The 12,810-nt window shown below is 39.3% G+C and overlaps 1 protein-coding gene across 2 annotated transcripts in view; it reads right to left on the reverse strand.

Moving 5' to 3' along the window:
* Nucleotides 1-8,035: 8,035 nt before the first annotated feature.
* The window catches only part of LOC124605692 (nuclear hormone receptor HR96), a 91,171-nt gene continuing 86,396 nt past the window's right edge, over nucleotides 8,036-12,810 (reverse strand). For both annotated transcript variants that reach the window (XM_047137550.1, XM_047137551.1), the window contains one exon: nucleotides 8,036-10,452. In XM_047137550.1, coding sequence (XP_046993506.1) covers nucleotides 10,252-10,452 — 201 coding nt within the window. In that variant the 3' untranslated portion in view covers nucleotides 8,036-10,251. The remainder of the gene's footprint in view (nucleotides 10,453-12,810) is intronic.

The raw sequence follows: 12,810 nt of genomic DNA on the forward strand, positions 1-12,810 counted from the left end.
ACCCACCACTCCCCTTGGGGAGAGGGTGGCCCAACCGCACCCTGTACCCGCGAAGATATCTCGACAGCAGGGACCATGAGCGAAGCATGTAACACCTGAGGTGTACCATGCGATGCACCAGACTCCCCACTGCCGCTACACTCCGAGGCAGCAGCCTGAAGACGGGTGACCGCAGCCATCAACACGTTCAGCTGTTCGCGAACAGTGGCCAGCTCCTCTTGCGTCCATACACAGCAGTCACACATCCTATCCATCCTAAGAAATCAATTTACTGTAGAGAGTTAATCAACTTTTAACTAGACTGCTAATTCACTAAAGGCAGCTGACAGCTGACTGAACTGTGGTTACTAGACACTTCTTGTTGAAAACAATGAAAATAAGCACTACCTGTCTCTAGACTGTATTCAAAACAAACGTTAGCACTACTGGCATTACAGCTGACTAAAGGGACTCTCTGACTGTATTCAAAACAAACACGAAATCTAAAAAACACTATTACTAGTACTCGAAAATTAAAGCTTCCTAAAAACACCGAAGAAGAAATGACAAGTAAGAAAAATACAGTTAATACTTAAATTAATGTAGCTCGCTGCACAGCGGATGTGAAGCAGACTGCAGTTTACCAATGTATTTCAAAGTCTGGAGAATGTTACAACATGGTCACTTCTCAAAAAACTCATCACAAAGTTGTGTCAACAACACTAGTTTCAAGTCATGGAAATGCTTGAAAATATCTGTCCAAGCCGAGAACTGGTTAGGTGTTCTTTCATAATGACAGTGATTCAGCATATCAACAAATATTTTTGGTGCTTTCTTAACAGTTGTGTCCTTTAAAATTTTTTGAGTACCATTGCTTTATAGTATCCTTTGGAACTTTTAATGAAAGTTCCTTGTCAGCTCCAATTTATTCAAAGTATCCATTTATGTTAAATTTTTGATGTGGCATGTGCACATTTGGAGTTATCTTGCACCATTCTCCAGTATTCAGAAGCTATGAACAGAATCGTACATTTTAGAAATAATTATGAGAACTAATACATAATCTTTTCAGGGATAAGATGACTCATTCTTACAATTAACACAAAATGGTCAAGAATGATATTGCATGTAATGGATGCGAGTAAATTATCACAAAATATGCTGCAGTTAAAATGTTTCTGCAAAGATCCATTGTGCCACAAAGCAATTATGGCATTGTTTGCAGAATACCTTCTTTTTGGATGGTAAGAGTGGGGTTGAAACCTATTATTTTTGAATGTAAATCCAGTATCTTAGCCACTGTCACACCTGTTTCCACATTTCAACCTCAAAACATATGAATTTAATAATGAAAACAATCAATTATTGATAAAATTATTTATGAAAAATCTACTCAAGAACTGGCGGCAGAACACATAAAAAAGATTGTTGTGATTGGCAAGCTTTCGGAGCCAGTTGCTCCTCCTTCAGGCAGAAGGGTCAAAGGGGAAGGAAGAAGGGTGAAGAATAGTGATTGGAGAGGTCTAGGAAAAACTTTTTTCACTGTAACTACTCTTTGCTTCACTCCATTTTAGTTCTCTACGTCTTTCACTGTCTTTCCCATCTATTTTTCACCACCCTCTCCTACTTCAGTTAAGTGCAATGCACTTAGCTTCTCATTCGTATTAACTTGTGCACAATGTTTTACTAGTAATATCTGTCTTTCATATTACCCAGTCCTCCTCTTTTACGCTCTCAGGTTTTCAAATCTCATCCAATGCAGTCCCCAATGACCAGTCTTTCCTTCTCGTCTCATACGGTAAGTCTCCCCTGACCCTCAGTTCTGGGTGACTTTCCCAAAAGTTACCCCTTCTCCTTCACCCTTCTTCCTTCCTCTTCAACCCATCTGCCTGAAGAAGGGGCCACTCGCTCCAAAAGCTTGCCAATCACAAGAGTCTTTTATGAGTGTTCTGCTGCAGGTTGGTGAGTGAATTTTATACATTGAAACTGCACATACCAGTACATACTCTCACATGCATACACTGTCATAGTGCACAGTGCATTTAGTGGGAAGTCTATATATTTCAAGCCACTTAGTGTAGAAGGGGCAGTCAAATTAAAACGAGACAGGTGGAAAAATAGTAAGTTAACTGTTTATCATTTCAAAAGTAATTGCCAAAACTGTTCACTCATTTATCTCACTGTGAACAAGATTGCCAATGACTTCATGGGAAAATGTTTCGCACTTGGCTGCGCAGTCAAAATTGTACCCAGACATGCACCTCCTCACCTGAAGCAAATCAAATGCCATGAGTTTGTTTCTCCACGGCTCCTCAAATAAGGAAATTGCATGGGGAGATATCAGGACTGTATGGAGGACATGCAAGAGCTCCTCAGAAAAACTTCTGCACTTCAGTAAAAAGAAACTTTGACAACGTGTGGATGAGCATTAGCCTGCAACAGAATGATGCCGTCTGTCAACAGGCCGCAGCATTTGGACTGTGCTGCAGAAGTTCCACCGGGAAGCCTTTACACAACCCCCGCAGAGTCCCTATCTCTTACCATGCAATTTTCGTATTTTTTTAGCCCTCATAAATGAAATTTGTGGCCATCAATTTGCTTTGGACGAAGAGGCACACGAGTAGGTACAATCACGGTTACGCAGGAAACCACAAATATTTTTCCCTGAAGCTAATGACCATCTCATCTCACAATGGGATAAATGTATAAACAGTTATGGTGATTACTTCTGAAAGAATAAACAATTTACTTAAACAATGGAAAATTGAGGACAGAATGTAGAAATGTTGTTTTGCACTGCAAGGATTACCTTGCGGAACTCCACCAGCTATCGTCAATTAATCCATATACATGCCCTGCCACAGTGGCCCCATTCCAGAAAGCCAGCAGAATCTCCAGTCTTTACTCAAATCCTTAGGCCTATCCCAAAACCTCTCCCTTGAGTCCATCTCTCTCCTAACTGCTATCACTCCCAGCACTCCTAACTTCTACATGCTTCCTAAGATCCATAAACCCAACCACCCAGGGCACCCCATTGTGGCCAGTTTCTGTGCCCTCACTGAGAGAATCTCTGTTTTCGTAGACCAACATCTTCATCCTATTACCCCAACCTACCCTCCTACATAAAAGATACAACCATTTCATCCATTGACTCTCCACAGCTCCTGTTCCTTTATGACACGGTGCCTTGCTCATCCCTATAGATGCCACCTCCCTTTACACTAACATCCCTAATGCTCATGGTCTTACCGCTATTGAACACTACCTTTCTCAGTGGCCAATGGATTCCAAACCTACAACCTCCTTTCTAGTCACCATGACAACTATATCCTCACCCACAATTACTTCTCCTTTGAAGGCATTGCCTACAAACAGATCCAAGGTACAGCTAATGGGCACCCACATGGCACCATCCTATGCCAACCTATTCATGGGCCATCTAGAGGAATCCTTCCTAAACACCCAGGATTCCAAACCCCCGCATCTGGTTCAGATTCACTGATGATATCTTCATGATCTGGATAGGGGGTTAGGACACACTACCCACATTCCTGGAGAACCTCAACACCTTCTCCCCCATTTGCTTCACATGGTCCTGCTCAGCCCAGCAAGCCACCCTCTTTGAAGTTGACATCCACTTCAAAGATGGTTACATCAGTACCTCCAACCATAGCAAACCTACCAGCCGTCAGCAATACCCACACTTTGACAGCTACCATTCATTCCACACCAATAAGTTCCTTCCACACAGCCAAGCCATACATGTCCTTCACATCTGTAGTGACGAGCAGTTCCTCTCGAAATATACCAAGTGTCTCACTGAGGCCTTCACAGACTGTAATTACCTTCCAAATCTTGTACAAAAATAGATCTCCCATGCCTTCTCATTCCAGTCACCTACCACCTCCCGAAGTCCCACCATCTGGCCACAGAGGAGCATTCCCCTAATGATCCAATACCACCCAGAACTGGAGCAACTGATAACATTCTCCACCAGGGCTTTGGCTAGCTCTAATCATGCCCTGAAATGAGGAATGTCCAACCCACTATCCTTCCTAATCCCACGCACTCTGTGGTATTACACTACCCACTGGAACCTACACAATATCCTCCTCCATCCCTACACAACCCCTACTCCCAACCCCTTCTGTCATGGCTCATATCCCCATAATATGACTTAGATGCAAGACCTGTCCCTTACGCCTCTCACCACCACCTACTCTAGTCCGATCACAAGCGTCACCTACCCTTTCAAAGGCAGAGCTACCTGTTAAACCAGTCATATGCTCAAGCTAAGCTGCTACCACTGAGCTTCATTTTACAGGGGCATGGCAACCAACAAGCTGTTTGTCCGCATGAATGGACACCAACAAACTGTAGCCAAAAAACAGATGAACCAAACCATTACTGATCACACCACACTACATGGTGTTCTCCATTTCAATGGCTGCTTCAAAGCCTGTGCCATCCGGATCCTTTCCCCTAACACCAGCTCTTCTGAATTGCACAGGTGGGACCTCTCCCTTCAATATATCCTACGTTTCTATATCGCTCCTGGCCTCAACCTTTGTTACTTCTTATCCTTATCTATCTAGCCCCTTCCCTTTTCCCATTCCAACACTACACAGCCCTCAATCCCACCAACTCACCCAGTCTTTTTTACTTCTTTTCCACTAACCCCACTCCTCTGCTCTCCGTATAACCTACCAACTGCACCTAGCTGCCCTTCCCTCTATCCACCTCACACACTCCCACAAGCAGCACTTCACCATCGCCCACCTCTATCCTGCTATCCCTAACTCCTCCCCACCCCAGCCTCCTCCTTATCCCCCCTCCTCCTCCTTACCCCCCCCCCCAATCACCCAGTTGCTTCTCCCATCATGCACAGCTGCTCACAGGCTGGCTTCAGCAGAGAGAGACTGTGGTCATGTGTGTACGAGTTGCATTTGCGCGCGCGCGCCGGTGTGTGTGTGTGTGTGTGTGTGTGTGTGTGTGTGTGTGTGTGTGTGTGTGTCATCTATATTTCCGATGAAGGACTAGTTGGCTGAAAGCTCACTTTCTACATAAACTTTTCTGTGAATTACCTAGTTTGTTATTACCAAATAGAAAGTCACTTCTCCAGTGTACAGCTTGTCAGTTTATAAATCATTTCACATATTCTTTGTGGGCAATATATCATGGTCACAAGAATGTGTGTAGTATAGCAGCGTACAAAGGAAAAACATAGTCTCTACCATAACTATACTATGAATGTATGTATGATTACCAGCAGAAGTAGAATGAAACTATGGATATTCATTTCCGAACTACTGGCAACTGAGTAATTTTAATACAACCTAAACTTAGTGAGGAGTTCTTTCAGTTATTATTTACATTGTGTGACCCAGTAAGCAGCCACGCCAACTGCACCAGGAGGTGGCTTGCCGAGTAGTAGAATTGCAGGTGCCTTCATTTATTCTCCTTCCTTAAATAAAATTGTGAATTTAGGACCTCAAATGATTGCAGTGTGAATGTACTGATTTGAAAGTTGTCATCAAGCTAGGTGCAGTTGGGAGGTTAGATGGAGAGCAGAGGAGTGGGGGTAGTGGAAAAGATGTAAAAAAGACTGGGTGAGTTGGTGCGATAGAGGGCTGTGTAGTGTTGGAATGGGAAAAGGGAAGGGGCTAGATAGATAAGGATAATAAGTAATAACAGGATGATCTGCAGTATGCTGTTGTATACAGTATGCTGTCTGAGATGTTACTGTGCATCTGTTGAAAACGATCTTAAATTTATCATCTAGAGCTGTCACTAACACACAGGAGGTGACAAAAATCATGAGATAGCAATATGCACATGTGAAGATGGCAATAGTATTGCGCACACAAGGTATAACAAAGGGCAGTGCATTGGCAGAGCTGTCGTTTGTATTCAGGGGACTTGTGTCAAAATGTTTCCAATATGATTATGGTCACATGATGGGAATTAACAGGCTTGGAACTAGACGCATGAGACATTCCATTTTGGAAACCGTTAGGTAATTCATTATTCCCAGATCCGCAATGTCAAGAGTGTGACGCGAGTACCAAATATATGGCATTACCTCTCACCATCAACAACGCAGTGGCCGATAGCCTTCACTTAATTACCGAGAGCAGCAATGTTCGTATAGAATTGTCAGTGCTGACAGACAAGCAACACTGCCTGAAATAAGTGCAGGAATTAACATGGGATATACAACAAACGTTAATCGGAGAAGGAACTTACTCACCAGCAACATCAGTCTGAAAATAAGGAAACGTATCATGAAAGGTTTTGTTTGGTGTGTGCCCATATATGGATGTGAAACTTGGAATGCTAGAGGCCCTGGAGATGATGAAGATCAGCTGGAGAGACAAAGTAAAAAATGAAGAGGTGCTTAGAAGAGTACAGGATACCAGATCTCTGTGGAGACACATCCAAACAAGAAGAGAGAAACATGTAGGGCACATCCTATAACACAACATCATTGGAACAATAGCAGAAGGAGATACTAAGGGAAGGAATCGGCGGGGGAGACCAAGGATATCATACACGCAACAAATCATGAATGACGCTGGATGTAACACATACGTGGAAATGAAGAGGAAGGCATACAGGAGAGAGGAATGGCACTCTGCTGCAAACCAACCTCAGGGTTGAACACTAAAAGAAGAAAAGAATACAATAAATGTATCCGTTAGGACAGTGCGGTGAAATTTGGAGTTAAGGTGCTACGGCATCAGACGACTGACACAGGTGCCTTTGCTAACAGAATTACATTAACTTCAGCACCTCTCCTGGGCTCGTGACCACATCAGTTGGATACTGTATGACTGGAAAATTGTAGCCTGATCAGATGAGTCCAAATTTCAGTTGGTAAGAGCTCACAGTAGGTTTCGAGTGTGGTTCAGACCCCACGAAGCCATGGAGCCAAGTTGTCAACAAAGCACTGTGCAAGCTGGTGGTGTCTCCCTAATGGTGTGGACTGTGCTTATATGGAATGAACTGGATCTTCTGGTCCAACTGAACCAGTCACTGACTGGTAACGGTTCAGCTACCTGGAGACCATTTGCTGACAGTCATGAACTTCATGTTCCCAAACACGTCATCGGACCACAACTGTTCGTAATCAGTTTGAAGAACATCTGGACAATTCAAGCGAATGATTTGGCCATCCAGATCTTGTCACATTAATCCCATTGAATACTTATGGGATGAAATCGAGAGGTCAGTTCACACACAAAATCTTGTACCTCCAACACTTACACAATTATGGATGGCTACAGAGGCAGCATGGTTCAGTATTTCTGCAGGGGACTTCCAACGACTTGTAGAGTCCATTCCACAGAGTTGCTGCACTACGTCAGGCAAAAAGAGGTCCGCACAATATTAGGAAGTATCCTGTGGTTTTTGCCACCTCAGTGTACTTTCACTAAAATTCTCTTTCTGAAGACAACAGCACATGAACAAGAAATGTATATTTGTATTTTCATTACTACATGAGCCAGTTTTAACTTCACTAGCATACTTGCAAAATATTTAAAGGCAATATCCATAGTTACACTGATGAATATGATTCAAGCCACAAATATGTAACCGAGACATGTTTAATTAACTCATAAACACAATCTGTGATGATAATGTGGACACACATGCCAGTCATAAAACTGTGAGAATAATCTTCATTTAACATGATCACTTAAACACACAAACTTCAACAATCACACAATATACACTTCATTTATACCTCTTAGATTGTCGTCACCTATAAATCTCATGAATTTTTCTGTAGATATTGTACATGAAACTGTGATACATTAGAGCACCATCAACACTGTAATGTGATACATTCCCATAGCGAAAAATTGAGAAAATACGAAAGAAAGAACTCAGAATGCTATCACTTTCTTTAGTTTTGTGAAATTGCACATTGTAGGTGCTACAAAACTTAACTAGGTAGTCAAAGAAATAATTAAGTGTGTTAACTATGAAAAATTATTTCTCAATTTGCTTCTCAAGGTCTGTGGGACGGTCTGACACATATAAAATGCACTACTTCAAGGTACGTTTAACTATTTTTTCTTTTTAATACAAAGCACAATATGATTCAATAAGAAATAATTGTACTTGCACTGTTGCAGGTTAAGAAGATTGTGGTGGAGGCACAATTGAAACTGAACCACCATAAATTGATGGGATCCATAATGTAGTTTAACAGATTAAAAACTGTAGCACTTGTACCTGACAGTAAAAATTTAAATCTTAAAAGGCTATAAAGGCACGGTACACAATGAACAAAATAATCTTTCAAAATATTTATCATTATCAAAATTGTGCCATTGTGAAGTTCTATGCAGTTTTCTAATACCTACGATAGAGATTATTTTCATAAAGAAACAGTAAGCGAGCAGCTAGGAAAGCAACTTCCATGATAATGGAAAAGCTAGAAAGTTTCAACTTATCAAGGAATTCCAAACAAAGAAGCTATAATTCACAATTAGAACAATGTGCTAGGGTTCACACTCTCACCTGTGGAAATCTTTCCACAATTCTGTTCACAAACTAGGTAAATCTATATATACATAGTAAATAACTTTTATAAAAATACCAGGTACAATGAATCAAGAACATTAGAAACATATTACTTTTTCTATGTAGATATGTACACAGTCACATGATTGATACATTAGAAAAAACTAGATGGCACATACTGATCACTGATATCTTTCAAAAAGATAACTATCAAAAAGATAACTATCTATTAAATAACAAATATTCATAGCTACCTTTCTAGTAACTGTAAGATGATATACAAACATTGGCATTCTAAGAAAATATTTTGCAAAGCATTCTAAATATTGCTCTTCATATACAAGATCAATTTTTATTCCATAAAAATAGTGCACTCTATAATGTCAGATTTCATGTTTGGCATATGTATAGGCTCCAGGAGAAAAATGCTTTCTTCAAGCCTAAAACCCTTTCAATTACAAAAATGAGTACATTCTTAATGCTTTATCAAAATATGTTACACATCATTTTTAAAACAAGTTCATAAAGTATGTTCTAATGTCAACAGCACAAAAAGCACACACATTCAGTTATAAAGTGTCAAACTTTCATTTGCAGGTATGTGGAACACCACATACACTGAACAGTTTGTAAAATACCTTTCTACAAAATTGCCAAACTTTATAAAAGAAAAGTATTCTTATACAGCTACAGAGTGAGTATGAACCTGTCCCCTTTAGCCAGAGTCCACAGAAACAGACACTGCAAACCCACAATTGACTCACAGTAATGTTCATGCTGCTCCACATCATGCTAAGATGCTAACACCACTGCCTGCAATGGCTTAACATCCGCAGACAAGGAGTGTCGTCACTTTTACTCACAAAAGCTGTGTGCAATGTCCAATGCAGTAGGGTGATGTGGTTATCGAGTTTCATATGAGAAAGATAGAAAGAGAGAGAGAGAGAGAGAGAGAGAGAGAGAGAGAGAGAGAGAGAGAGAAAATCCACTGAAATTGTGGGGGATTGCAACTGACATGAAAATATGAAGGACAGGAGAGATCAATACCAATGACATCAGATGGATGAGGCAGGAATGTGTCACGGAACCATCATCAGGCTGTGGTCCTCACAAGAGTTTCATACATACAATGGATGGTGTAAATCGAACTTTGTTCTGAATTTAGCAATCCTTCAACAGAGTTTGGAGTCCAACAACATCGTCATGTGAGTTGGGCATAAACTTGTCAGGAAAAATCAATACTTTCGAAATGAAGTGATATAATTATTTATATAATTCACACTCTGTTTAGGATCTCTCGTGTTCAGTAATTAAAGCTCGAGTCTTGCCACTTAATCCAGAGTTCGCTAGGAGCTTGGAATGTGGCAAAATGTTCAAGACAGATTATAAATAAAATTTTCATACATACATAACAAAAACAAATACAAACAATATATAACAATTCCACAAAATTCTCTGTACACACATTTTCAAATGTTCAGCTCATACATTTCATTTCATGTGCTAAATCTTTTAATCTATCTTAAGTGAAAGCTAATCACTGAGTAACAATACATGTTTTGACTTCAATATATTAAAAATTGTACTGTATCCACAAAGGCAACATCTATTTATAATATAGGAACTACATAATATTATCATGTGATATTATGTCAATGACATTAGCCTGCAAAATAAAAAAGTGTACCATCTGAGTAGACTATTAGCAGTAACAAGAGGAATCTTCCCAGAAATTTGTATTCAGTGTGGTTTCAGATCAAATATCTCTATCAGCAGTGGCTCAACATCACGTGGATTTACATCCAAGTACACTCTAACTAATTCATCATTTAGTCTATGCAACTCAGCAATCTTTTGTATGAGCTTCAGAAATGTAGATCGGGCTTCACATCCTGGATACTGGCTCTCTAGATACCGCCGCAACAAGTAATAGTATGAATTCTGTAAATAAGAGCAAACAACAGAAATTTTCAACAAAAAATATTTTCACATGAAATAAACAAATACAAAGGAGTTAGTTTATAACCACATGTTCCATATAAGATTAATGCCACCTGAAAATTGGAATTATTAGAAGAAGGGCAATAGAACCATCTGTATTCAAAAATCTGATTCAGAATGATTAAAATAGGATTTCAGCCACAATTCTCTCACAATGGAATGGTCCAATTCAACATGTTGAAACCTGCCCTGACATTTTTCACACAGGAAGAATACACCGACAGAAATGCACTGTCAAAATTTTAATTGCTAAGGTGCACTGCAAGTATTTAAACAATATTTTAATCACTGCAGTTGTGACAATCTGTGAAGTGTGTAGAAAAATTAATGCATTCAGGCACTTCACAGTAATTAACAGTTTTATTTAGACAGAAACAGGATGGATAAGAACTGGTCACAACCATTATTCTGCATTCTGTGCTGCATACCAGGAATACTTGCTCAAATCCACAACACATGATGATGCAAACTGACAATGCACAAATGACTGAAGTTTAACAACACTGTTACGCTGATAAACGTGAAATCACAAAGAGCTATCGGACATTACACCATCCATCAATTTTCTGAAAACTGCTTTATACTGTCAAATTTTTTTTATTTATTTATTTTTTTTTTTTATTGAGAGGCTGAATCACATTATTAGTCCCACGTGGAACCAAAATTATATTGACTGTCCTTTCATCCTCCTAAAGACAGACAGGTGGTGTTACGTTGAGGACAAGAGTCCAACAAAAGCAATAAATTACTTTCTGCAACTGGTAAGAAGATATTCTGGATGTGGTATTTGGTAATGAAGGTTATTCCATTCCATTTTTTCCAGATTTTGCTACATCAACTGCAAGAATTTTGTAATTAAACAGTGCTTTTTGTAATGTTTTGCCCTAATTTGCCTTGAGGTTTCTGAAGACAGATATAACACTGTGGAAACAGTAATCCACTGATACTTCTCACTAGCACTGTTGTATATGAATGTTTCCTAGCATTCACTGATTGCACAAGCAACTTGTCTTTTCTTCCTCGAAATGATAAAGTGCAATTTGCATGCAATTATTGCATGAAATCTGACTGACTGTCTTTATTCACAGCATTTTAGGGAAGCTTTGAATTTGTCTTTAGTGCTACCTATCAGTGACATCTCCTGTACACATTTACTTGAAGTATACTTCACAGTTTTGCAATTTCCTTTTCCATATAGTTATCTGACTGCTCAATTAGGTCAAGGTAAGCTGGGAATCAGTAATTTTCATCTCACAATTCAGAGGGCCCAATCTCATAGATTTCTCTCAGTAATGGTGCATTGACTCACACAGTTTTTCCTTCACACTTTTGAGTGTTTAATTTTGGCACATATTTCATACTCCGTGTAAATCTTTCTTGCATTTATACAATTCACATTCAGATTTTACAAATAGAAACTAGCATCACAGACACTTTAAATTTAAGAATTTTCTCCCTCCTTTGTTTAGCCAAACATTCACAGCCTTTCTTTGTCACTGAAAGCTATTACCCTCCATGTCTTCTTTTGGCTTGGAAGGAACTGTATTTTAGGTCTGGACTTTAATTAGCACAGTAATCATTGTATCATCAGAGTTACTTCCTCTTTTTTCTAACGTTTCCACAATTTCTAACGAAATATTGACACCATTTGAATGAATGTCCAAGAAATTAACTAATAAATAACACTTATGCAGGACTTCAGGAGAAGTAGGTGATTTTGATTGTATACCACATTTTTCGTATTTCATCTTCCCATGGTTAAAAACATCAACTGGATGTCATATTACTATGAAACTCTGGAACCTGCACCTAGACAGATGCTATTAGCATGAATTTATGAAGAAAACAAAGATAATTAATTTAGTTTCATCTCCACCATTAACACTTAGCAATATTGCCAGGCAAATGCTAATTATTACAGATATTACATGACTTGCAAATAATACCTGTGAATAATTATGTCAAAGAAACAATCAACAAACACTAAAATTCACTTTACTAATTATGACTGCATTGTGCTGTGTGATCTATTTACAATTTCAGGGTGGATTTAGATGATTCCCTAATCAGTCACGAGATTGCTGTTTGATACAACTGGGAGACTGGAATTCTTTAGCAGAGGAGGGAAGCTACAAAGAATTACTGAAGAATTTCAAAGTGAAAGAAATAAGAATTCTGCAATAGGTTTTAAATGGTTGCAGTGAACACGGTTCTTCAAACTCAAGAAAATGTAAAATAAGACAGCATATTCTTGCAGTGACATAAATTTATAAAATCTTCCTGGGCATCCATCCACAT

The sequence above is a fragment of the Schistocerca americana genome, chromosome 3 (genome assembly GCF_021461395.2).
Source record: "Schistocerca americana isolate TAMUIC-IGC-003095 chromosome 3, iqSchAmer2.1, whole genome shotgun sequence".
Taxonomy (NCBI): domain Eukaryota; kingdom Metazoa; phylum Arthropoda; class Insecta; order Orthoptera; family Acrididae; genus Schistocerca; species Schistocerca americana.